The sequence below is a fragment of the Dreissena polymorpha genome, chromosome 2, assembly GCF_020536995.1.
Source record: "Dreissena polymorpha isolate Duluth1 chromosome 2, UMN_Dpol_1.0, whole genome shotgun sequence".
In the NCBI taxonomy this organism is placed as follows: domain Eukaryota; kingdom Metazoa; phylum Mollusca; class Bivalvia; order Myida; family Dreissenidae; genus Dreissena; species Dreissena polymorpha.
This window is the reverse complement of record NC_068356.1, coordinates 144,729,515-144,757,482: the sequence shown is the minus strand read 5'-3', so window position 1 is coordinate 144,757,482 and position 27,968 is coordinate 144,729,515. Positions and strand designations below refer to the sequence as shown.

The window sequence follows — 27,968 nt, the reverse complement described above, 5'->3', positions numbered from 1 at the left end:
ATTTTATTTGCTTACGATATCTTTTCAAATAGCGGTTATATACCTACAGACATTACTAAAGTTGGTGTTTTATACCGTTTCTGTTTCAAAAAATGACTTGCGTGCTTTCCATGAAGCCAATTTATTCTGGATTTACCGACGACGTTTGTGACTTAAATTCATCGAATGCCGACGAATTCGAAGTGAACTGGATTTCCAAGGCGTCCCCTGCACCAGGCGAAGTATCTCGTTGCGTGACGCCATGTCGTATCGAGGCGGTGTCGTCCAACGCATGTAAATTTGACGCCAGTAACGTGACGTCGTTTAGTGCTCTGCGCCCTTATGTAACTGGCGCCGACAGTAGATCAATAACCAGCGACGTTTGTGATAAAGTTCACATAGCATCGAGACATCTGAAAGGGAACCGTGAGTATTTTAATGATTTAAAATGTATTTTATGGTACTCAGCTATTTCGATGATCTACAAGACATTCGAGACAATGAATTAATAAAAACGCGTCTTAGTTGTTAAATTACTTTAAATACTTCAACTACTGTTATTTAAGGTTAATAGTAAACAAAAGAGATGAAAAAATAAACGTAATATAATCTGCTGATATCAGACAAATGTTATTGAAAAAATCGTCTTTGTTCGGCTAACTGTTATCTTAACGAGTCGCGGCTAAACGGTGCGCATTTATCCGTTTTATTTGACTCTACAAAAGCTTTATTTATATCAGCATAACTCGGTGAGCGGACCGTGTTATACACATGTTAGTTCAGCCGACTCGACTAACATGGCGTACACTGCCGTATCTGTCACGCTAAATTTCATTAGCTTTACATGTGTTTACCTCTCCCTTTGAGCCACTAGCGCTTTATTGGCCGATCTCGGCTGTGTGATACTAGTAATAAATCTTTTTGAAGTCTCTCTGAAAAGAAATGCAGAAGAAAGGGTGTCTGTTACCCTTCTACTTGATTAAGAAAAACGTTCGCAGCCAGTTAATCGATTACGGTGATGTGTTTGTAAACCGGACTGAGCCATCCATTTACGGCCATCTATTGTAATGGTTATCAAGCTATTGACCATGTTTGACCCGAGAAAGAGCGTTGATCCTGCTCGCGTGGCGGCTCCTTGCAACCGAGATCGGATCGAAATACTAAATACCCATGACGCTGTTTGATTCATTGCGAAGGCAATAGCAAATAATAATAATAATTATAATAATAATAATAATAATAGCCGTAATAAGGATAATAATAATCATATTCATCATCATCATCATCATCATCATAATCATCATCATCATCATTAACAACAACAACATTATCATCATCAATAGTAACAACATGATTGCCACCTTCACATTGTCATCACCGGGCAATTGGCAGTGCTAGATATCAGGTGGCGTGCTAGGGCGGGTGTAAGCAGGAAACTGCGCGTTATCATCGCGCTGGAATGCAAACGTCAGCCATCAGTACCAGCGGCCGCCTCGGCTACATTGCAGCTACACAGAAGTTGCAAGACAGCCGATACTTATTAGTTTTCAAGCTCAGATTGCAGACACACTTGTCAAATCTGGTGAGAGTCATGTGTTGCGTTAGTTCACCTCATGTAAGATTTGTACTAAACTGCATAATGTTATTAACGGTATAAATGTTGTTGTTTTTGCCCCGGGTGATTTTATATGAATATATACATGTAATTATAGAAAATCAAACTTGCATTAGCTGTCTATTAGTAGTTGTCAAGACGCGTAATAGTGCTGATTGCATAATTGGTTGGATGTCAAATGTATCATCAACCCGAACTCATCTGTCAATCACCATCGAACCATTTAACTACAAACCGCCGTTGACGTACAACCGCGAGTCTTAAAAAAAAAGAACAGGTAATTGCCACCTTCGTGTCTAGCCATACATTGACCCGCGTCATGCGAAAATGAGTCTTATGCCATAATCAGTCAGCACATTCGCAGGTCAGGATCTTGTCCGTTCATGAGACAAGGGAACCTTGCGTGACTTTAAAGCGGACAGGGTAGCTCCTAGCGACACGGTAATAGTTGCTTATGCGTTCAGCATAGTTTAACCCATTTAGGCCTAGTGGACTCTCCCATCCTTCTAAATTGGATCAATTTATTTCCAAAATTGGGGATGTCTAGTATATTTATTTCTATATTTAAAATATTTCTAACAGAAATTCCTTTAAGCAAACAGCGCAGACCGCACAGGCTAATCAGGGACGACACTTTCCGCTTTTATGAATTTTTTCGTTTAAATGAAGTCTCTTCTTAGCAAAAATCCAATTAAGGCGGAAAGTATCGTCCCTAATTAGCCTGTGCGGACTGCACAGGCTAATCTGGGACAACACTTTTCGCACATGCATGATGCCCAGTTTTCTCAGAACGCGACTTATATGCTTAACCAACAGAAACAATATTTCTCAGTCCCTGACCTTTTTGTTTGTCTCCGTCCCGCCTACTGTCATGTTTATCGTCCGGCTAATTTGTCATAAGTGCATAATCATGATAAACATCATGAACATGATAAACATCATGAAAAGTATTCCACTCGTAAGTGCTTCATGCTAAACGCGGTAATATGATATTAAGCGGGGACAAGGACAATTAAACTGGAGGTCGCTGGAGTGATTACATGTATCTGCTAAGATAACTCGAGTAAATGTAAGAGTTTAGATGTTTATTTATCGGATGTTGTTGTTATCGGGGGTGCACTGTCGCGCTCTGAAATAACGGGAATTATGCATATGCGTAAAGTGTCGTCCCAGATAATCATGTGCAGTCCGCACTGGCTAATCTGGGACGACACTTTCCGCCTTAACTGGATTTTCGGTAAAAATAAATACTCTTCTGAAACGCACGAAAAGGTGTCTACATACAAATTGAAAGTACCATCAAGAATCATGACACAGTCACAAAGAAGGATGTAATTTTTACCTAAATACCCTTCCATATGACTGGTCGTTTTAAATTGATTTATGGCCGGTACATGATTTTGTGTATGCTGTCAGGGTCGCTGTCTCTATATTCTATATCTTCTAGTCGCTTTATACACCAAAGAGCCGTCCCGATCACAGGTGGTTAGCGTGTGGCTATGATATTAATTAGTGAAAACATCATTTTTAATGATTAATAATCATATTATAACGAAAAATTAAATTTTATGGAAAAAAAATTCACTATCAAATATATATATAACAAGGTATGCAACTCAAAATCACCCCAAAACGGGGTGCATCGCTTTGAACAGCCATAATTATCTTCATCAATTGTGCAGCGATTTTCACGATCTCGGTCTTATTCAACGCAGAAATTAATTTCCTTTCTGGAAATGTATATGTCTTGCAATATTTTTGCAAATGCTGGGTCAACTTTTAAGAAATAACACGATACACAACTCGCATGACCCAGTTGACAATGATCATGCAGTCTTTAAGACTGAAATCTTCACGGAGTAAAGGGCATCTTCCCTACAAAGTTCATGTACCTCGATACCATAATTCAATAAAACGTATGAAAAAACATTATTACCGTTCTTGTCGTTACATTATGCACCAAGACTAACTGTCCAGCGCCGTTTGAAACCTTTGTTTACATACATTTCAACTAACTGACATTTTAAACAAACGAGTGATTTCATTGGTCCAATGCGGAGGTGTGTCTCAACAACTGGCGATTTCATTCATAAAGACTGCATGATCATTGTCAACTGGGTCATACTAGTTATGTATCGTGTTATTTCTTAAAAGTTGACCCAGCATTTGTAAAAATATTGCAAGACATATACATTTCCAGAAAGGAAAGTCATTTCTGCGTTGAATAAGACCAAGATCGTGAAAATCGCTGCATAATTGATGAAGATATGGCTGTTCAAAGCGATGCACCCCGTTTTGGGGTGATTTTTAGTTGCATACCTTGTTATATATATATATATATATTTGATAGTGATTTTTTTTTCCAGAAAATTTAATTTTTTGTTTTAATATGATTATTTATCATTCAAAATGATGTTTTCACTAATTATATCATAGCAACACGCTAATCACCTGTGGTCCCGATGCTTGATGGATTGTTTTCGAAGTTTTCTAATTATTTTATGTGCATATTCAGCTTTAAAATTTGTTTTAATTTTGCTACTAATCAATTATAGTTATCATCCAGACTCTCGAATACATGTGATATCCGCTTTCATTGGTTTAAGTTAAAGTCTGCGATTAATTTAATGTTTGTAACATAATTGTTGTATACTACGTACAGTAATATGATCATAATACAATGTCTGACAACTATCAAGCAGTTAAATGAGATAATAAACGACATCGATATGCGCGTAGAACATCGCGGGCTTTGATTCGCGTATCAAATGAACCAACAGGACTAAAACGATCCCCTTGTGTCGCCAATAATTGAATCAAACCATTGTCAACAATGCTGGTGTTAAACATTTTTAACACTTGGCTTTTAGGGTGACTGAACGAAAATATGAGATGGCCTTTTGTCGATGCAAATATAATCCTCGCTCGTTGGGACCAGTTTCATGTCAAACGTAGGGATGTGTCACCCGAACTTTAAACGCTGGTCTCTCGTTGCTCGGTGGTTAGCGATGACAGGTACATGTATCACTTTGACACGCGCCACAATTAGCTGCCTATTAATGACCAATAGTTATTCTTCATACATATACTTGTAAATGATGTAGCTAACTAGGAATTTCAATATAAAGAGTATGCATGTACATAAAATAACGACCAAATAGTGGTGAAATTAGAGGTTTTCTTGTTGTTTCGAACCGAAATCCTTTTTAAAGCAATATATTATTATTGAGTATATTAGTAGTGTTTATATTCATACATATGAAACCTATTAACGATCAAATAGTATTTCGACTTGTTCATATTCATATGTGTGTAAAACCGTTGAAGAATATGTGTAAAACACCGTTGTTAAAGTAAAAAAAAAATCCTTATACTATACATCAAAGCAGATATATTTTATGGTCAAGCTGCTCAGAGAGACCACATTTCTTGGTCTTTAACACAAAGCTCGTGTAATTAACCGATGTGATATGATGGTGGCCGCGGGTGTCCAAGGGGATTGATTCCTTTAATTAATATGTTACGTTCTTTCAGGTAATAATCAGACGTAGCTCAGATTCTTTTGGTATGACAATAACAAGAGCATATAGAAATAAATCAGTTCTTAGAAATAACCGGGTTCCAGATCGATGGATATATTGGCAACCTAATGCAGTTAACCCATGTATGCCTAGCGTCTAGTAAAAAGGCCTTAGCAAACATGATGCGTCGTCTCATCAGGGTCTGCGCTGTTTGCTTGAAGAAACTTCTGTATACGTATTCTAAATATAGAAATAAATATACTCGACATAACTCATTTTGGAAATAAATTGATCCAATTTAGAAGGATGGGTGAGTCCACTAGGCATAAATGGGTTAAGAGCCGAACAACATAACAAGTTTGCGCAGCAGAAGGACAGCGGAGATCAAACTTGTATTTCGCAAGAAACAAACAAACAAGATTTTATGGGCCAAATATTGTTTATAATATGATACTAGTAGTTGAATATACTAGCATCAATACAAAAGTAATTGTCTGAGGTTTATACTGGTTCTGACGTCATGTTGTTGTTGCTTTAATCGGTAATATGTTATTTTAGTGTTCCAGTTCGCCTTGTTGATCCTTGTACAATGTTAAAACGAACCGTCTTATTTGCGCACTTTAATGGGCAGAAGTTCACTGTCTACGTATATCAGTTCATTGTATATACAACGAATAAAGAAACCCAACTGATACGGGCCCGTTAGACCGTAAAATAATTGAATATTTGCGATAGAGTAACTTTTGCTTCTGTGATTTAAACACCAGTAAAGCCTTTGGTCTATTTACATGAATCGATAAATTAATTTGGGTTGGGTTGTGGTTAAGTTTCCAAATTAAAGTTTCATTATTGTTCAACATTCTGGACCAGATGTCGATTTGGCGTCATACAATAATAACTTGACAGCTTCAAGATCAAAATCGAACGATACTCATCAAAGTTTTGAGAACTAGGCCGTCATTTTTCTGTGTTTATTTTGGTTTTCAAATGTATAAATATGTTTGTTCATGTAAACCATATTTGTATAATATTTGTACAAAATGAGCTAAAATCATAACTAGCTTGTAAAATGCCGGTAGATGTTCGGACTGATTACGTATGTTTACAAATTTGTTCGGATCCTAGATGCTGTACTTATAATGTCAAATGAAGTTGATTAACTTGTATGATCGCCTTAACCTTAACTGTGTAAGTTCAGCGCATGGTTGATACACTATCGTGTCGTTTGTTGACACCGCAATAACGTTGTGCAATCCGCAATACAAACAACTGGGGAATTTACTCGATTTATTTACCTGATTATTTAGTCTTCTTCTTAGGCAGATCGTTCTAATTTAAAGGATTGCCTCCACTCAAGATAAATGTTTATCAGCGGTTTAATAGCCAAATCCGCTATCCTGTTTTACACTCCCGTTTGCTTCTAGGCAGATAACATTGTTTCGGGCTTTCACCGTACATGGCAACATCGGTGGCAAAACTGCTGAAAACCACTTCACTGTTCGAGCCTGTTTAAGGGTGATATTTCGATAGCTCGGTCAAGCTTCAAAAAGTGTTAAAGATTTTCTTAACTGATTGCGAAAAACAGCGAAACAAACACAATCCTGTAAATTGATACATGACCAACTTGTGACGCCAACGTAAGTTTTGTGAATAAACCTTTATGGACGGGTAATTCTTATTCCGGGTTTCTGCACGGTAACAGACTTAAAAAAATTAAATATCACTCCCGGACACTGTCTTCTCAATGATCTAGCGACAAATTTGAATTGCGACTGATTTTTTAGATAATACCAATTAGCATTAGTGAACAATATTTTCTTACCATAAAGAAAATGCGAAAGACTGAAATGAAACGAATAACTGAAATTTACTATTCAAAGAGTGTATGTTTGGTAATTATATTGCTTTTACAAAATGCATCGCGACTTAAAAGTGTCGTAAGATGATTAAACGAGTAGGTTCGTGGAGTATTACTTGAGGAATTTTGGCAATGCATTGGGTCGATAATGTGAAATCTGAACAGAAAATATGGAAGGCCATGTGGTTTATTAGAGTAAGGTTGAAATGTTTCTTTCCTACTGCAACTTCTGCTGAAATGGTATTGCTTAATTTTTCTGTTTAAGTTTTGTGTATACACTGGTTAAATAATGAACAACTATTACAAGTGCAAGTTTGAGGATATTGGTAGTACTTGCACACGCACATTATTGCAGTGCTCCAGCTAGGATTTGAAAAGGGCAGGGGGGATTTTTTGTCAAAAGGGCACTTTGGACGCGCAGTATTTTGTCAAAAGGGCACTTTCGAGTGCGCAGGCGTTTCTGGAATGCTTCTTCTTGCATGTTAATTTATATGTTATTAATAATTGTTAGAATATATTATTCCCATTATTATTAAAAAATTCAAATATAATGTCTACAATGAGGAATACATTAATTACAATGTATTGTAATAAGAGATTTATCAATCATCATTATGTAAAAAAAAAAATAATTTTTTTTAAGGGCAGGGGAGGGGGGCCCTAGGAAGGGCAGGGTGGAGGTTCGGGAGGGCAGGGCGCCCTTCAATTTAGGCCTAGCTGGAGCACTGTTATTGTAAACAAGTGATAAACGTAAGACATATTTTTTATCCCCTACCGGTGAAACCGGAGGGAACATTTGGTTTGCGCTCCGTATGTCAGTCTGTCTGTTTGTCCGTCACACTTTTCTTGATCCTGCGATAACTTTAACAGTTCTTCATATTTTTTTCATGAAACATGGATAGATGGCAATATGGAGATTATGGACGTCATTTAATTTTTTTCCTACGTCAAGAATTATGGTTTCCATGGCAACAAATAGACTAGAAATACTGCTGAAAATGGTGGTTTTCTGGATCCTGCGATAACTTTTAACTTTTTTCATATTTTTTCATGAAACTTGAAATATGGATAGATGGCAATATGGAGATTATGCACGTCATTTCATTTTGTTCCTACGTCAAGAAATCTGGTTGCTATGGCAACAAATAATAAAAAAAAACGTTTACTGACAATGGTGGAGTTTCACCGGTAGGGGACAATATTGCTTGGCAATCTCTTGTTTAAATTACTAGGGAACGATCTGGGACCAGAAGTCTTAAATATCTCTGATTTCTTCTATTAGTAAGTTATTTCCGTGAATATTATCATTTAACAACTCAACAATGATTGCATTAAGTAATTACATGTATTTTGAACATCAGTCTAAATTGCTGTTTTGATTGCTTTGTCAGCGCTAAGCTATATTTATCTTTTACCGAATCTCTTCCCTGATAACTATTTGAATCAAATTGACATAGAACAGTCAGACTGTAATGTGCCCTTTGTATTTAGCGTTCACATCTCTCTACTCCTTCATAACCAACGATCGATAAAAGACGCGCAATGTTCTTCCCGAAAGCGTAATATACCTATCGGTAGACATACGTGTGTTGAATTACCAGTGTCGGATTAATATGTTGCCACTAATGTTGTACATTGACTTTCATCGCGTTTGTTAAATTAGCCGAAAGAATGCTAAATTTTCACTCGATCCGGTAAACGCCGCATGGGCGGTTGTAAAGGGTGGGGTACGATTTCAGATCTTAAGTCTCACTTTTCGAATGGAAACAATCCAACATCTACAAAGGATGCGTTTACGTTAACCCATTTATGCCTAGCGTCTAGAAAAAGGCCTTGGCAAACAGCGTAGTACCAGATGAGACGCCGCCTCATCAGGGTCTGAACTGTTTGCTTAATGGAATTTTTGAAAGAAATATTCTAAATATAGAAATAATTTACTAGACACCTCCCTTATTTTGGAAATAAATTGATCCAATTTAGAAGGATGGGAGAGTTCACTAGGCATAAATGGGTTAACCATGATTTTACTGAAATTCAATATTTTGTGGTTTTGGAAAATTCACGGCCTTTGGTTTCGACACTATAATCGACACTATAATTGAACATGAAAGTATATCTATCAAATAACGTATTTTAAAATTCTTGTTTATGTCAGACCTGTATTTCATTTTCGATTATCATGTACCTTTTCTTCCGATAATTGCAGGAGATTAAATGCTTTACCTTAAGAACCATTTTCTAAATTAGGAAACTCCTTACATTTCGTCTTTCTTTAATTTTTCTTTGAATATATGTAATGATCAATTTGTGAAGACATTAAACAAGTACGCCGTATTACATACTTCGTCGGTTATTTTCTTATTTATTTGAAATTAACAATGTGAAACCAATACTATCAGCGCGATATGTTTACCTTTGCAAAACAAGGATGGAAATAAATAAACTTAAATCGCAGCCACACATCGCGAATTTTGTTTTGCTTTAAACTTTCATCTACTGCTTACTGCTTGACATCGTGACTCTGTGACCCGCTAAGAGCGAGTTTTATCGGAGTGGAGTATCGGTAACGTTATAATGTCATTGTATCATGGTACGATATTGATTCGGGGGAAAACTTCTTATTCTGAATAAATACACGTTTACTGCATTTGTTTTGTTTCTCATAAAATCGAGGTTAAATGCTTTAAGTATTTAGGTGTGTGCTTGGTAAGTGTGCGCTTGAATGTGCGTGCGCGTGTGTGCCTCTGTTTATTATTTATACACGGCCCATGGAAATAACGAAATACTCGTGGTCCTTTAAATATCGATCGAACGATCTTCCCCGTAACAGTCCAGTCCTGTTGACATGTAGAAGACTAGTCATCTTATGTCACAACATGTGATGGTGTTATATTATTATAATATACATTACGTATTATACTATGCTTAGGTGAAAACACTGCAGCATTGCTTTTAATGACCATTCTGATCAAACAAAAATATCCCTTTTCAGTTCAAACGATTTTGGGATCCGTTAAAAAGCAACAGAGGAGAATTTTCGATGAAAAGAGGAAAGCAAAAGGAATGTTAGAAGTTGACTGTTTTTGAAAGCAATTTATCGCGTCAATGTCTAGACAAAATGCATTTTTACAACTCAGCTATTCTTTTATACACACGTGCAACTTCAGGTTACAATAAACATGTCGTAAATTCATTTCAAAAGGCCAAAATCAGGCATAGATTGATGAATGTTAAAATGTCTTACTCCTACTGGTGAACACTGAACAGTCTTCGCGATTGTTTCTAATTATGTGCACAAATTAAAATGCAAAAATGAGCATTATGAATATTACTGAGTATACGCGCCGCAATGTCTTTAAACTAAGTGAGTATTAATTAATAAGCTTCAAGTGACATTTAAACCACTAAATTAAAGTGAAATCTAAACGTTAGCTAAACGAATCAAACTTGCGTCTTAACAAATTAAAAATGCTTAATAATATTATTATTGGCCAATTGGTTATCGTATACGGGTTTGCAGTGCTCATCTTCCGTCCATTTTCTTATTTGCGTCTATTTTATCATTGTCGTCATCATCAACAACAACATCATCATCAGTAGCATCACTATCACCAGCAGAACACGCAGATCCGGATCCGCAACAATAAAAAACAGGTCGTATGTTTTCGATATATGATAATGATTTTTTTAAATACGTAAAGGTCCACCATCATCTTCATCAGCAGCAGGAGCAACATTATCATCAGAATCATTTTCATTCATCGAAATAGTAACAAACAAATATAAAATGCCTGATTTAAAATTGTGATCAAGTAAACCCATAATGAACATACTAGATTTACTGTTACAACGATATGTTTTCTTACGCAATAGTTGCATTATTCGTTAATCTGGGTGACCAAGTTTGCTCAGACAGCAGATAAGCAGAACATGCAGACTCACGACTCCATTCTGTTTAACACTTTGCATGCTGGGAAATTTGTCGTCTGCTAAAATGTCTTCTGCTGAATTTCTAAAATTAGCATTTTCTTCGATTTTTTTCAAAGAATATTATCAGAATAGCAAACAGTTTGGATCCTGATGAGACGCCACGTTCTGTGGCGTCTCATCTGGATCCAAACTGTTTGCAAAGGCCTTCAAAATTCGGTTCCCGCACTGAAAGGGTTAACAAATAGAATAGGAAAATCGAGCGTCTTCGGAAAACACGCGTCGGATGAGAGGCAGTCAACAAAGGCGCGATTACCGCACTGTTCACACGCGGGGGGGGGGGGGGGGGGAGCTGATAACGTAAAACCTAATCAGTTGTCAAATCGGAGACACTCCACTTGTTATGATGTACTTAGCAGGTTGTCATACAGACATGAAAGATATTATCAGAAGCTAAGACACCGCAATATTATATGCTCTCCCACATGTGTTTGAAAGCAGCTAAAACAAAGGTCAATAGTCAACAGTGTCTTTAAAATCCTCCTCATCATCATCATCATCAAATCATCATCATCATCATCATCATCATCATCATCATCATCATCATCATCATCATCATCATCACAACACCTAATTCAAACAATATCAACATTGGCACTGTCGTTCATAGCAAACAATACCAGCGGCATTGGTAGGACCTTAGACGCAAGCATTGAATATTACAATATATGCGCACTTGGTTTTCATGAGTCCCCCCCCCCCCCCCCCCCCCCCCGCACGCATAATTGATACCAATTATTAAGAACATGTTGACACGTAAAAACGAACGTGACTGCGTAATGACTTTCGCAGACGCAGCATCAAGTTAACACACTGGGAAATAAATCTGTACCTGAACACATCCACAAAACGCAAACAACAGGCGTCACGTGTGTAAACATATGCGTTGTGAATTCCATGTTCACAGACACGATTTAATCGCCATTGTCACGACTTCAGATTGATAACGCGCGTACATCCTCCTCCTCCTCCTCCAGATCATCACCACCACCACCATCGCCTCTACACCCACCACCATCCTCATCAGCATCATCATCACCATCATCATCATCACCATCATCATCATCTTCTGCTTCTTCTTCTTAATGTTCTTCTTCATCATCATCATCATCTTCTTCTTCATCATCATCTTCATCTGCATACTATTTTCATCACCATCATCAATCATCATCAACATCATTTTTCTAGTGTTCACGCTCATAATGAACTTCTTGATCTGTAACGTAACACCATCATCGTTAATGCAATTTACTATCGTCACCTCGATCGATAGCAAGACTTTCAGTTTGCCATCACGGAAATATTGTTTCTTTCAATAATTATGTATCCACTGGGGTGTAAAGATATCTTGTATCAATATAGTCGTGCACAAACAAACTTCCCAACCATTGACTGAAGTTTTTTGTGCGTTCAATTCTAATTCCTAGAAAATATATTGCATGTTTAATGTTAAACAGTCGCAAAATATTGGGTTGCTCAACAAAATGAGACAAAACGCGAGTCAAAAATAACATTATTAAAGCATCTCCTTGAAATTACCGATTACTTCTGCTCTTCTCTCTTTTGTTGGTCAATATATTTAAATCCGGCTTCGAAGGGTTTAAGATAAGGTTTGTATTTAACAATTTTTTTTAAGATAAAGAAAGAAGTAACACAGAACACGATGTTTATAATCGCAACCCTCTATTCGCCCATGACACGCTGCACATGTGTACTTTGGTTCGCGAACTTGTCGCTAAGGTTTCTGTTGGTTCTTCTTGAATGCTTTGAGCTTTTATGAGTACATACCAGTTCAGACAAGCGACCCGGAGGGTAAATAGCTGGGAGTTGGATTATTGCAACACATGTTTCTGCATATCATCATGAAACGTAATACTATGTACAAGTGCAAGACAATATTTCGCAATACCCTAGTCCTAGTAATGACTTATTGAACAAAGAAAAATTCGGATACTAACATCCTTAAACAACAGTTTGCTGTGTATCTAAACAAATATTTTTTAAATTATTTTTTATGCTATTTAGTTGTGCAATGCGTTATTTTTGCGTATGTCACACTCTTTATTGCAGGTGATGTGTGCGCTTTAACAAAAGCAATCGATTCAATAAATCAACGTGAACCATTTTGTATTAGTTTGTTATCAATGTGAAGTACTGAACTACACCATAGCGAGATTAACAACTTTACTAATGCTCAAGCCTTGCACCTGCTTGAAATGAGTCGTTGCTGGGGTATTTGTCATCTTAAATGACTGTGCTAGATATTCAAGTTACCCCCCTCCCCCCCCCTCCCCCCCCCCCCCCCGCAAACACACTCTACAAAGGGGCAAACTATTGAATGGGTAATGGGGTGTCATTTCAGTTGTAATATTCAGTTTAGGCTAATTTAATTCACATAAAACACACCGATGCACTTGTGAATGAACTTTTTAAAGGTCTACAAACTTTGTTTATTGTGTTGTCCTCAAGATTCAACTAGCGTCACTGTACATGCAGTAGTAGCCATGTAGTTTAAAGGCATGTTTAATTCATACTATTTGTACACTATTAGGTGAACAATATTGTTCAAGATCGGAAATAGCCTAAATACCATGCTGCTACCACTGTTAATCCATATTTTTACATTTAAGGGAAATACCATAACATTTCTTTTGCTGTTAAGCCCTCAAAACTAGTTCCGGTAATTCAATTTTTTTAAATAAATTTTATTTGAAAATTTTCACATTTGTTTTTATTAAACAATCTTCTTGTTGAGGATAAGTTGCGTTAAGCTTTTGGTTGTTTGAATGACAGTAATGTGTGTGTAATGAGTGTCTTCAACGAAAGTTTTCTAAGCTGTTGGTGTTTATTTCTTTGAATGAGAATGATACTAATAGCTGATCATCTAAAAGTGATCACCTGACTGTAGCAGCCAACTTTCATAATGGGCCACTTAAACCAAATGCTGTATTAAAGTTTTAACGTACTTTACACTAAAAAAGTAAAAGTACGCATTCCACAAAAATAGCTCAGACTTTCATGCTTCCCGTAGCGGTGTGTGGGAGGTAGCAGCAGATTGCGTTCCTATGGGAGAGTGGGGGAGAGCGCTTGAAGACAATTGCAAAGTAGCTCTCATTAAATATTTACCGCATGTTAAGAACAACACTATAGGTCGTAAGGTAGTAATTGGCGTACATGTATGGTGATTTCTGAGAAATGCCACCCAATGTGATCGATGGATTTGTAGAAATAACAAGAGCACTTCTTTCTAAAACCTTAAACATCAGTACCAACAACGCTTCTAGAACAGCCACCACCATCACCACTGCGACTCCTACGTTTCTGAGCACAATGTGCTCAGGGTGAGCTTTTGTGATCGCCCTTTGTCCGTCTTGCGTTGTGCGCCGTTAACATTTGCCTCGTTAACACTCTAGATGTCACATTAATTGTCCGATTTTCACGAAATTTGGTCAGAAGATTTGCGCCAATTATATCTTGGGCGAGTTTGAAAATGGTTCCGGTTGGTTGAAAAACATGGCCGCCAGGGGGCGGGGTATTTTTCCTAATATGGCTATAATAAAACCTTTGTACCACTCTAGAGGCAACATTTATTGTCCGACCATTATGAAACTTGGTCAAACAATTTGTCCTAATTATATCTTGGACGAGTTAAAAATTGTTCTGGTTGGTTGAAAGACATGGCCGCCAGGGGGCGGGGAATTTATCCTAATATGGCTAAAACCTGTTGAGCACTCTAAAAGTTACATGTATAGTTCACTCTTCATGACACTTGGTCAGAACATTTGTTCTCATGATATATTGGACTGCAGAGAACAGGTCAGTTTCTTAGTAGCTCATGTGAGCGACTTTGAGGTTTTCAGGCCCTCTTGTTACACTATATCTGCTACTTCTTCTATCGCTACTAATGCTACTTACTGTTCGTTTTATGCTGCTGTTGCTGTTATCGCCACCACCGCCACGTTTGCTACATATACTACTATTACTATACAGCCTGTAACATACCCGGTATTTCGATTGTTGATCATAAATAATTAAAACAATTGTACATAAAGAAGTATTGAACTTTGTATAAGATCGAATACTAGAAGTCGGAAGTAACCTTAGTATTATTACGTAACACTTGCTCAATGTTGTACAAGGTTGTGTTATCAATGTAAGACAAGAAAGTCTGAATATTTTCGGCTTGGATACACATTACAGCCGCCGGCTGGCAACTGATAGGATACGGTACGCATTGCGGACTGTAATTGAGAAGGCTGCTCAAGTTATTGTGTTGTATACAATACAAAGCTTGGTGGGCAACACCACAATTGGTGGGGCGTAGGTACCAGATACTCATATCACGATGTATGCACATGCGGTTGGTGGTGTGTACTTAAGTGTTATATTTTGTAAGCGCAATTAAACAACTGAAACAAATGTTTATCCTCCTCCTCCTCTTCTTCTTCTTGTATTATTCTTCTTCTTTCCTCCTCCTCCTCCTCCTCCTCCTCCTCCTCCTCCTCCCCCTCCTCCTCCTCCTCCTCATCACCATCATCATCATCATCATCAGCAGTAGCAGCAGCATCAGCAGCATCATCGTCGTCATCATCATCATCATCATCATCACCACCGCCGCCACCACCATCATCATCAATAACAACAACAACAACAACAACAACACAATCATCTTTACATCATCATCACAACACCACCACCAATAGTCAATACGGCGATTATCTGCGGCCATTATTATCAACATGCTATATTTCTATTAGCTTCACATTAATTCATTTTATTTCAAGTATAGTTTTCCTAAGTGTAGTTATGAACTATTATTGGATTACTGAACTTCAATGTAAAAGAGAATGTTGTGCCAAAAAAATTCATTTTCATTTTTTTGTTCTCGAATGCGATATATTGAAATAAGTAGATCTAGCTTTTCTTAGTTACAAGTTACACAATTTTCGTCTTTGCTCGTTGACACCTACTGTTCAAATTATATATCCTGGGGTCCGATAAACGTAACGTAATATTTGGCCTCGGGCCTGATTTTCAAATCAATACACTGTGCAAGACCGTGCCTATATTTGTGTACGTATAAAAGTATAGTATATATTTACTCGACATGTAGACTGAGAGTGGTTAGTGATAAATGTTACGTGCCAGCTGTAACAAGCAAGATAATTTAAATCGATGGTCTACTGATATAGTGAGTTTGTGAATAGCATTTAAACACGCGTGTTAGACATCCACTTTGTAACAGGAAATAGATCGTCTATAAATGCTGTAAACTGGTATGTTTTACTTACAATTTTAAATCGTTGTTTGCTTATAAACCATGAGTAACTGTATCTGCATGAATTGCATTCAATTTGCTCTAAGTAGAAATTTTAAACGAAACTGCTCCGTAGATAAGCGTCGTATAATAGGTAGTTAACCCAACGTTTTAATAGGTCTATTTTTATGTACTACTTAACCTAACATGCTGACGACTATTATAGTTGTATGATTAGTCATAAAAAAGATGGACTTATTATTATGGGATATTTATGCACGGGTATTCCATGATGAAGTAATTCGGGATATTCACTAACAATCTGTGGGGATTCCGTCACTCGCTCAGACATAACGTTATTGGCTTAAGCAAGCAGTGTCTTTGTTTGGAAGGATAGAGAGGTGAAGTAGGGCTTATGCGCACTTATTTAGTACTTTTAATTCTGCGTTGTGACTTCTTTCATGTGATACGCTATTTCGTGGTATCACATTCTTGCTCGGTCGTGGGAAGTGAACAGTCATAGGTATTGTATGACGAGAACACACTGCCAAATGATGTTAATTAACGGACGGAATGTTATGTGCACGGATTTATTCGAAACGTTATTTCAAGGTAAATTGTTTCGATGCAATGTTATTTATAAATGTATCATTAAATTATCATAAAATTATTTTTTACACTAAAACAAATAGATACTATTTATTAAAAGTAAAAAGATCCATGAATAAACGAACGGAACAGGAACGTAAGATTTGTATTATTACATGCTCATCATATTTGTTTCGTGTAAACAAAATTTAAAAAAGCCTTTTTTTCAAACAACTTGCACGTTCTTATAACGTGCTGTTTACATCAGTCTTAAATTAATATAACCTTCATTTTTTTGTTAACACAAATAGTTGGAACAATAAATTGCACTGTATAGACAAGTTCTTTGCACATGAGTTGAAATGCCACAAAACAGCAACTGATTTGGTTTACCTCATCAATAATACGCAGTTGAATGCAAATAATATGAATGTCACATGTTTTTCTTTAAAAATTACATAATAATGCTAAATAAGGATAATGCAGATGCGCTATGAATAGATACCAATGAACATTATTGGGAAACATCTAATCGAAAGTCATCGTAAATATGTATATGTTACCATAAATTATTGTACATTATACGAATATTATAGTAGTAGTAGAAGTAGTGGTTACTTCTTGTACTACTACTACTACTACTACTACTACTACTACTTCTACCACTACTACTACTGCTACTACTACTACTACTGCTACTACTGCTACTACTTGTACTATACTACTACTACATACTACTACTACTACTAATACTACTACTACTACTACTACTATACTACTATACTACTACATACTACTACTATACTACTACTACTACTACTACTACTACTACTACGAATACTACTACTACTACACTACTACTACTACTACGACTACTACTACGACTAACTACTACTACCCGACGCTACACTACATACTACTACTACTAACTAACTACTACGACTACACCAACTACTACACTCCATACACTACCACTACATACTACTACTACTATACCACACCACCACCACCACCACCACCACCACCACCACCACCACCACCACCACCACCACCACCACCACCACCACCACCACCACCACCACCACCACCACCACCACCGCCATTACTACTACTTCTATAACTACTACTACTACTATTTCTTCTACTACTACTACTACTACTACTACTACTACTACTACTACTTCTACTTCTACTACTATTACTACTACAGGCTTTTTCCGCTCCATTTTGGGAAAACGCCACACTGGAATTTTGGGAATTTCGCGTCGTGAAAACCCCCATTTTGGGAAAAAAATTAATCGCAAAATTGGCTCAATTGGGAAAAATTATCGCATGTAAATTATTTAAAACAGTGTTTCTTATATTTCAAAGAAGCCGTTAACTGGTAAATAACGACTATTTTGATAACTTATTATTAAAATTTTACAAAATATTATGAATATGTGTGATTAGTGCAGGTTTTTTAATCTGAATTTGGGGAAAAGGCTTGGCCTTTTTGAGGTGAAAAAAATCGCGGGAAGCGCCGGATTTTGAGGAAAAAAAGGAAAGTCTTAAATAATCATTAACATATTTTACAGTTCTTAAAACAAATTCAAGGCAACAGATAATTTAATTATGCAATACTTTCTATTTTCTACACCAGATCAGGTCAACTTATATTTTTAAAGGGTAAAAAAAAAAAAAAAAAAAAAAAAAAAAATTTTTTTTTTTTTTTTTTTTTAATTGGGAATTTTTTTTTTCAATTGGGAAAAAAACAACCAGATTTGCATTGGGAATGGGGCCGAATTTCGGACCCGTGGCATAGGGCGGAAAAAGCCTGTACTACTACTACTACTACTACTACTTCTACTTCTACTACTACTACTACTTCTACTACTACTACTACTACTACTACTACTACTACTACTACTACTACTACTACTACTACTACTATTACTATTACTTCTACTACTAATAATAATAATTATAACAACAACAATAAGTATAAATAATATTATTGTTGTTTTAACAACAGCAACTACTACAACAAAAATGTGAATGTTAAATACCGGACATTTATCAGTGGTTAAAATCAATACCTGCACTAACTTACAGAGGTTTCGTACGTGTATAATATTATGCAAATAGGCTGGATAGTATGTTTGATTTGCGATTAAGACATTGTCGCCAATCAATTTGACATAGCGATAAGTGTGTGAACCGCAGTATTTAGTTAACCCTTCCTTTTGGCACTATTTATATGATAACGACAAGTTACCTAAATAACGCCTACTACTATTTGCTCAGAGTTCATTGCGTATTTAGTGTTCACAGTACGGTAATAGCCTTGGCATGTGAAGGTCAATAACAACAGGGTGAACAAGTGAAACCATAATAGTCCTTCATGAATTGCTTGCTGTTGACTGTCTGCGCCCATCATCATCATCATCATCATCATCATCATCATCATCAACAACATGATCATCATCATCAACATCATCATCGTCATCATCATCCATTATCACCATCACCATCATCATCTTCGTTTTCCTCCTTCTCCTCCTTCTCATAATCATCATCATCACAAGCAGCAGCAGTAGAAGCAACAACATCATAATATATTTTGACGATTTGATTGAAGTAATATGCACAGCAGAACTAATTTTAACAGTAAACAGTAAAAAACAACATTAACGCGTATTTTAAAGAGTTATTTTTTTACTCGAAAGTTTCGTGTTTTTTGAATCGTGACCAAATATTATTTTAAGCTAAGTTGAGACGGGGTTGGACTTTTATCTGTTTCGTTGAATCTATCTTAAGCGTATACGGATTTTGCTTCGCGGAAGAAAATCTGATATTGACTAACGTTAGCTGTTTGAATAGCTGTTTGAATAGCTGGACGAATTGTAAATAAGATTAGAAAAATACCACCGGTTCGTTATCATGCATGGTAGTAATTTACGGAGATTGTTGATCAATTCATCTCTAATTATTTCAAGTTGCGAAACTATCGATATTCATTTTTAAAATGCGGATTTTTGCGAAAGTGGTAGTAAATACTGTATGCTTCAAACAACTTAATGGTCTAGACATTTAAACATAGTACTTTTCAAGCACACTGGAGAACATGTATATACTTTTAACCGAATGGCGTATGACTAAAGTAAAGCAAACAAAACAACGAAAGCCATTAATAACAGTATTATTAATCTTGACTGTTCAAGTTTGACAACGAAACACCAACTGCAACAACACAGCAAAGTCTGCATTTACATTATTATCCATGTATCAAACTTGACTATTAAAGTTTGACACTTGATTGAGCGTTAATTTAAACCGCGTTGCACTTTGAATCGTTTTTAATTGAATGATCTTATATGCGCATAATGCCTCACACGTTTCGGGATTTGCCGTACATCATCTTCATCTTAAACCGCACCACGTGCACACAATGTTAAATAAGAAATAACTTTTAAATCATCGTTAGTCCGATAGTAAATACCTTAATTACTTAATAGTTTATCGCTGAGGTGGCGTTTGTTGCCAAATGCGATGAGCAAACGTAAGTGCCGCGCATGACGGAATTCCGCGCATTGTTGTAAGGGGCAGTCACAGGAATACAATATGGCGGAAACGTGGCATAGATGAAAGCATCCGGAAACTAATTTAATCGTCTTTTACATCCCGTGCACTGAGCGTTAACGTCTTGGCATGTGACTATTGAACACTTGTTAATGTATTTAATGACGTGACACTAACAATACTAAAAACAACAACAACAACATCTACAACAAACGCACTATCATTGGCACTGCCGCGAACGCTATTCGATCAAATTGATGATGTTGAAAAAGGAATATAACTATAACGCCTATGAACATGAGCTTTAGAACGTGCCGATACATGACATCATGCCGAGTGAAAAATAGCCGCATTTAAACATATAAATTTGTAGCATAAGTGTCGAATTTCGTGAACGGTGTCCGACCTTGTCACGATACGCCTGTTATTCGAAGTTTTAACGACATTCGTATGCTTAATATACACCAACCATCTTTTGATATTGAGTTGATATTATGCTGGTATAGCTTGGTGCGAGGTAAGTCATCTTTACGGCACGATTTTACAGTGCAATTGGAGACGTAGTTCTATAGTCGCCAACCACAGACGTGATCTTTCACTGTCGCGACTTTCATGCATGCGCTACACGATAATGCCGCCGTTAACATCACTGAAGTATGTTTTCTCTTCTTATTTTATACTGATATTTAAACACGAGAACAAGCGCCACTGCAGCGATATTATACGAGCTGTTTCCAAGTGAATATGTGGCAGCCCGACATATAAAACATACAACAGTCATGAATAGGTTTGTTGATGGAAAGAAAGCAGGTGCCGGCGTAATATTCGCTGCTGCTTAATACCACAGCACTTAATTTAATTCTACTTTACCACTGAAACACCTGACATTCAAACAGTTTTCTGCTGATTAAAATGAACTTCAGCGCAGTAATTTCGCATCGGGTAGCTCCGTTTTACGAGCGGGTTGCAAGGTATTCGGATGCATGGAATTATTACCTGCAACGGCAACATTTTTATCTGCGTCTGACGTTACGCGAACGCGGCGCAAGTTCATTTTAAACATCAAACCTCTGTGCAGTTGCGAGATACTGTCATGCTTAATATTCGCGCCTTGTACTTTTTATGCCCCCCCCCCTTCGAATTAGAGGGTGTATATTGTTTTGCACTTGTCGGTCGGACCGTCTGTCGGCCCTTCTGTCGGTCCGTCCACTAAATGGTTTCCGGATGATAACTCAAGAACACTTTGGCCTAGGATCTTGAAACTTATAGGTGCATTGGTCATGACTGGCTAATGACCCCTATTGATTTTCAGGTCACTAGGTTAAAGGTCAAGGTCACAGTGACTCGAAACAGTAAAATGGTTTCCAGATGATAACTCAAGAACGCTTTACCTAGGATCATGAAACTTCATAGCTACATTGGTCATGACTCGCTGATGACCCCTATTGATTTTCAGGTCACTAGGTCAAAGGTCAGAGTCACAGTGACTTGAATCAGTAAAATGGTTTCCAGATGATAACTCAAGAACGCTAACGCCTAGGATCATAAACTACATAGGTACATTGAGCATGACTGGCAGATGACCAATATTGATTTTCATGTCACTAGGTCAAACGTCAAGGTCGCAGTGACCTGAAGCAGTAAAATGGTTTCAAACTTATTCACACAATGGCTGCCACTACAACTGACAGTCCATTTGAGGGGGGGGGGGGGGGGGGGGCATGCGTGTTTTACACACAGTCCTTGTTACAATTTCCTTTTTTACTAGGGGCATTGCTCGGACGCATTAGAATGGTGGTTAGAGTTTATCCTAAAGGATAAGAAGTAAAACTACAATTAACTAATTGCGTTATTACGGAATAACAATTTGCTGGTTATCAGTTTGCCCAATATCCGGAAGAAAATCATTTCTTCGTTGTTTGAATTCTTGGTGGCCAGCTCTTGTTCGTGTACTGAGCATTAAGTTAATGTACGTGTTTAAAGGCGATGTCTTTATTCAATGCAAACGAAAATGAGTTTCCGTCGGTGCATCAAAACGTTTCATCTCCAGCGGCCTATCTATCACGACAACTGTTGATAACGTTGGCTTTTCTGTTTTTCAGGACTGCGAGAAACGGACATCAAAATTGAGTCGAACGTGGACGGCTTGTTTGACATGTGCAAGGAAACGCAGGCGGGCGTTGGAATTCGTGAACCGGTCGCGCGAGGGTGGAAACGAAAACTTGACGCAGACAGCATTCTAGACGACGTATACGTGCCGCCAAAACGGATATCACCGTTTCTGAACACACCCAAAGAGAAAAAAGACGAACGTAAGAAAATCTTGAAGTTATCGATTAAAAAGCTCAAGCAGCTGGAGGACCCAGAATCTTTTCTACGAAGGACCGTTCTGGTGAACAATACGAGAAAGAGGATTCAAAACGAACTCAAAAACGAGAAGGTGTCCGGACGGAAGTGCGAATTCGGATACCGGAAGTCATACATGGCCTCTTACGATGTTCTCAGTAACAGCTGCCTTGCCAACTCATATTTGTTCGATGATCCGTTTTTAAGCGGAGTGCACGAGAAAATTACTGACGATATGACGGATACGCTGATCAACAATCTCAAAGACAAGTTATGTGATACGATCGAGGAGGCCATGGATACATCTAGTCCAAGTTTTTGTGCGCAAAGTGGACCAAGTGCGCATGTTTTTAATATTGATTCCTTATACAATAGTAACGCATTCAGCTGTGAGAGAAAATCAAAGCCATGTAGCGCAGACAATGCGCACGAGCACAAAATCGAAATCAAAGTCTGCGAATTTCAGGCGTTAAATAAAGTATATGACACCAGCGACTTGTCAAAACCAGCACACCATGTATCAAGTAAAGTGTGTGAACAATCTTCCTGTCTAGATTGGAATGTGATTCCAAGGCGGTGTTTTGCAACGACGCAATCAGTCGTTAGCTTAGGTGAATCAACGGATATTGACACGCGCTGCGTTGCCGAAATGCCTAAACTCACTAACGATAATGAACCTGGCGTGTCTTTAGCCGCGGAAAGTGCAAATGCATGCCAACAAGTGCCAGCAGAGTTTAATCAGTGGAAAAGCAAACATTTTAATGACGTTCATGTATACAGTCATAGGGTACACCATAATAGAGACATAGGCGTTAGCAGTGCTTACACTGAATCACTCCCAGTGAACCATTTGTCTGGGAAAGTCACATCTGCCAATTCATCAAACCGCTACAACAACACAAACCACCTAACAAATTCCGATCGCACGCAAGGAAAATGTTGTCTAGTGCCTTTGGATCTGAACTCAAACTTTCCGTGCTCAAACTCGCTGCTATCGGAAAACCTTGTGGTCACGTCAGTAATTGGGTCAACTTTGGGGTCGGCGTCCATGTTCGATCCAAACAACATTACCTTGTGCAAGCCATCTTCCCAGCATTCCTGCTCGCCGGTTAGCTCGGACTCCAATAAATTTTCCATGCATACTTGTCAGTGCTAATAAGCGTCATGAAAGTAATCTTTTTTGCGATTTGCACGAGTCAACGATTTCGTGCTTCTTCGGTTTCTGATGTCCTTTGGAGTTGGATTAATTAATGATTAGCGAAAATAAGTGCGTCTGGAGTAAATTCCTGAATCAGGAATATTGGATACGTGCACTAATCAGTGCAATATCTTACGCCAAAAATTCAAAACTGCATAGTGGAACGGTACATTTATTTTTGCTTGATTACGCGTTTTGTCATGATATGCACAGCATCCATTTCTGATGAATGTTTAAAACCGACATTTTGCTATTTATTTGCACAATGTATTGCTTATCATACACAAAATATGAATTTATAACTGAAATTCTATAAAGGCGATCCCGTAAAAATGCATTTCTATGTTTTGTTATGCACAATGTATGTAACAGAGATATTGTTATGCTGGGCCTTAAGTACGATAATTGTGGTTAAAAGATATGAACTTTACATAGACCATCTGCAAACTAGGTGAGGGGAGGTAATCTGTGACTACAGAGTCTACGCATTCCAGAAGTGTTCTATGTTCTCTGTGCCATGCTTTACGCTGTCGTGGACACACCCCTTTTTAGCTCACCTGAGCACAACGTGCTCATGGTGAGCGTTTGTGATCGCTTTTTGTACGTCGTCCGTTGTCCGTTGTGCGGCGTCAACATTTCCCATGTTAACTCTCTAGAGTCCACACTTATTGTCCAATCTTCATGAAATTTGGTCAGAAGATTGGTTTCAATGATATCTTGGATGAGTTCGAAAATGGCTACGTTTGCTTGAAAAAACATGGCTGCCAAGGGGCGAGGCATTTTTCCTTATATGGCTATATATGGCTATAGTAAAACCTTGTTAACACTCTAGAGGCCACATTTATTGTCCAATCTTCATGACATTTGGTCAGAAGATTGGTCTCAATGATATCTTGGATGAGTTCGAAAATAGTTATTTTTGCTTGAAAAAAAGGCTTCCAAGGGGCGGGGCATTTTTCCCTATATGTCTATAGTAAAATCTTGTGAACACTCTAGTTGCACTAAGCAGTTGCTTGGCAGGTTTTTATATTATAATAGCTTGATGTGTTCTTTTTTGTTCTCTATAAACATAAGTGTCATAATGCTCTATGAACATAAGTGTCATAATGCTTTATGAACATAAGTGTCATAATGCTCTATGAACATAAGTGTCATAATGCTCTAAATTGATGTAGTTATAAAAAATATAAATGCAGTCCTACGTAAACATCTACTGTGGATATGTTCTGTTAATATTTAGATATAATACTAAATGTTTAGCAAAAATAGCTACGATATAATACTAAATGTTTAGCAAAAATAGCTACGCAATGCATTATTTGGATTACATAACCAATGATGTAAACCGTTGAAATAACAGACCGCACTGTTGAAAACTCCTAATATGTATTAACGATATAACGTCTCGCTGAAGGTCTTATTTTGCCTATACTTGGGTTTCAAATTCTCTTAATTTGCCAAATTAACTTGGCTGATAATCTGTACCTAAAAACCTGAACATTTTGGCATCTAGCCTACGTATAACGTGTTGTATTTCTTTTATCTTGAAGTGAAAAATAAGCTGATCACTGGAAAACGAGCGGTCGAAACTAACATGTTTTTAAGTGATCAAGTTTCGTTTCGTACATTATGTAATACTAGTGTACTTTACACAATAGATCATTTGATTAGTAGGCGTAAACAATTATAAAATATCAGCTTACTTCCCAATGATTTTGTAAATTCTTATCTGTGTTATAAAAAATAGACCAGTATTTCTGGGTATACAAAATATATTATGCACCTTTGCATCAGCCCAATATCAGGAACAACGTATGCTATATAGTAGAAACACGTAAAAGTGAAATCGAATCGATTGCATAATGCATGTTCTACACAGTTAAATATTTGTAATTTGAATAAACTGAACAATAATAATTTAGGCAAGAGCGACACTTCAATTTTCACGTGCAGGCAACATTTATAAACATGTGTGTTTAGTCAATTACTCACTAAAAATAAGTATATGATTGCCTGTAACTGACAACGTGAGTTATGTATTTGAAGGCTCTATACTACTATATGACCTACCAATAGCTAATGGTGTATTATAGTATATGACCTACATACAGCTAATGAGAATTACTACTGGTTGACCTAATTGCAGTTAACTTAATGATGTATACTTTTATTTGACCTATATGCAGCTTTTTATGTATACCACAGCCTGACCTACTTAAAGCTAATGATGTATACTACTATCTGACCTCCATACAGCTTATCATGTATACGACCAAAGCCTATCCGCTGCTAATTATGTATACTGCTATATGACCTTCCAAATCTAGTGATATATACTACTCTTTGACATAGCTGCAGCTAATAATGTAAACTTCTATTATGATCTACCTATAGCTAATGCTGTACACACGTAATATTTGACCTAGATGCAGCTTATGATGTATACTTCTATTTGACCTAATTGCAGCTAATGATGTCTACTTCTATTTGACCTAATTACAGCCAATGATGTATACTTCTATTTGATCTAGATGTAGCTTATGATGTATACTTCTATTTGACATAGATGCAGCTTATGATGTATACTTCTATTTGACCTAGATGCAGCTTATGATGTATACTTCTATTTGACCTAATTGCAGCTAATGATGTATACTTCTACTTGATCTAATTGCAGCTAATGCTGTATACTACATTCTGACTAGTTAATAATATAACCTACTACATGACCTACTGTATATACAGCAAATGATATGCTAACGATAGATATACTAAGTTTTCTTAGATGAGATATAGTCTGTAGCCCTTTCTTGTATTAATAAATACATTTGGGAACATATTTGTGTGAACAGAACAATATTGCTAAGACAGTTTTTTTATTGTGGACAATTTTTGAGTACAACTACATACAACAGCGGTTGAAAATATAAATACATATATATCAATAAAGTTCGTCCATTATTATATTTATAATATTTATGCAATAACCACCTATTAAAATATTCAAGTATTTTGTATAACACTAGAAATGGTAAGGTTTGTGTTCGGTTCTGTGTGGCCACATCAAGGATTGAAACAACTTGTACTTTGAATCTGTCATTGTTTTGCCGCTACTTCGTGATATGTATTGTAGCCACTATATTTTGCATCAAATCACTCATACTTCAAATATTGCGCGTCTATTATTTTCCAATTGTTCAATTATTGTATTCTTTTGTAATTTGTACATCAGAAATGTTTTGCATAATGAGGGCGCAAATGCCTGTATACACCTAATCTTTATTGGAAATATTCGTGTTTATATGAATATTGCTTGTCATTGTTTAATTGTTAATATCATCTTTTCGCAACTCAGTATTTTATTATTTTAAAGTCAAATGATTTTTTTATTTCAGAGACTTATTTAATATTTATTGATAATTTATAGATAATTTATGCATTTTCTTCAATTTTGAAGTGAGTATTTATTTCTATTTTATTTATTTCGAAAGTGTTTGTTTCATAGATGTATATTTTGTGTTTGATATAATGTTCCAAATGCACTGTCTTGATAAATAAATTGCATATCCTGATAAATATAAACTATGTTGTTTTATCTTTGATAAGTAATGCATTAATGAATATATAATACTAGTGATGTGAAAACACCCCGGCCATAAATGACCGGAAGCCTCTGGAGTTGACGAGCATGCGCAAACAGCTTATGAGCTACATCCAACTATTTATTTGTATACACAGTCGACAAAACCGAACGCTTGTCAAGAATATGTATGACAATAACTCCAATGGAACGTTATGTTTACAAAAAGCATGTTTCATTTTGAATCATACTTTCCATTTGTCAATGCTCATTTTTGTTTGTTTTCCTTCATCTTTTGAAAATATCCAGACGACGCATAAAGGTTCGCATATATATGAAATATCTGACCTTTGTCTGAAATACCGTGACTTGGCTGCGGGTTCGCATCCATTTCGTTCAACAAAGACGTAATTTGCATTTTTCTGTTGAACTATTGTAGGCTGACAAAATAGTCTTTCTGATCATAAAATAAAGCGAA

At 36.8% G+C, this 27,968-nt stretch overlaps 1 protein-coding gene across 2 annotated transcripts; it reads left to right on the top strand.

The window, feature by feature from the left end:
• The first annotated feature begins 92 nt into the window (after window positions 1–92).
• LOC127869315 (uncharacterized) lies at window positions 93–27,488 on the top strand. 2 transcript variants are annotated; one of them, XM_052411768.1, is made up of 2 exons: window positions 93–405; window positions 22,469–27,488. In XM_052411768.1, the coding sequence occupies exons 1-2, from the start codon at window positions 93–95 to the stop codon at window positions 23,866–23,868; spliced, it is 1,713 nt and encodes a 570-aa protein (XP_052267728.1). In that variant the 3' UTR covers window positions 23,869–27,488. The 2 variants fall into 2 exon arrangements, with proteins under 2 accessions (XP_052267728.1, XP_052267729.1); XM_052411769.1 differs by lacking the exon at window positions 93–405 and adding an exon at window positions 16,489–16,829.
• The last annotated feature ends 480 nt before the right edge of the window (window positions 27,489–27,968 follow it).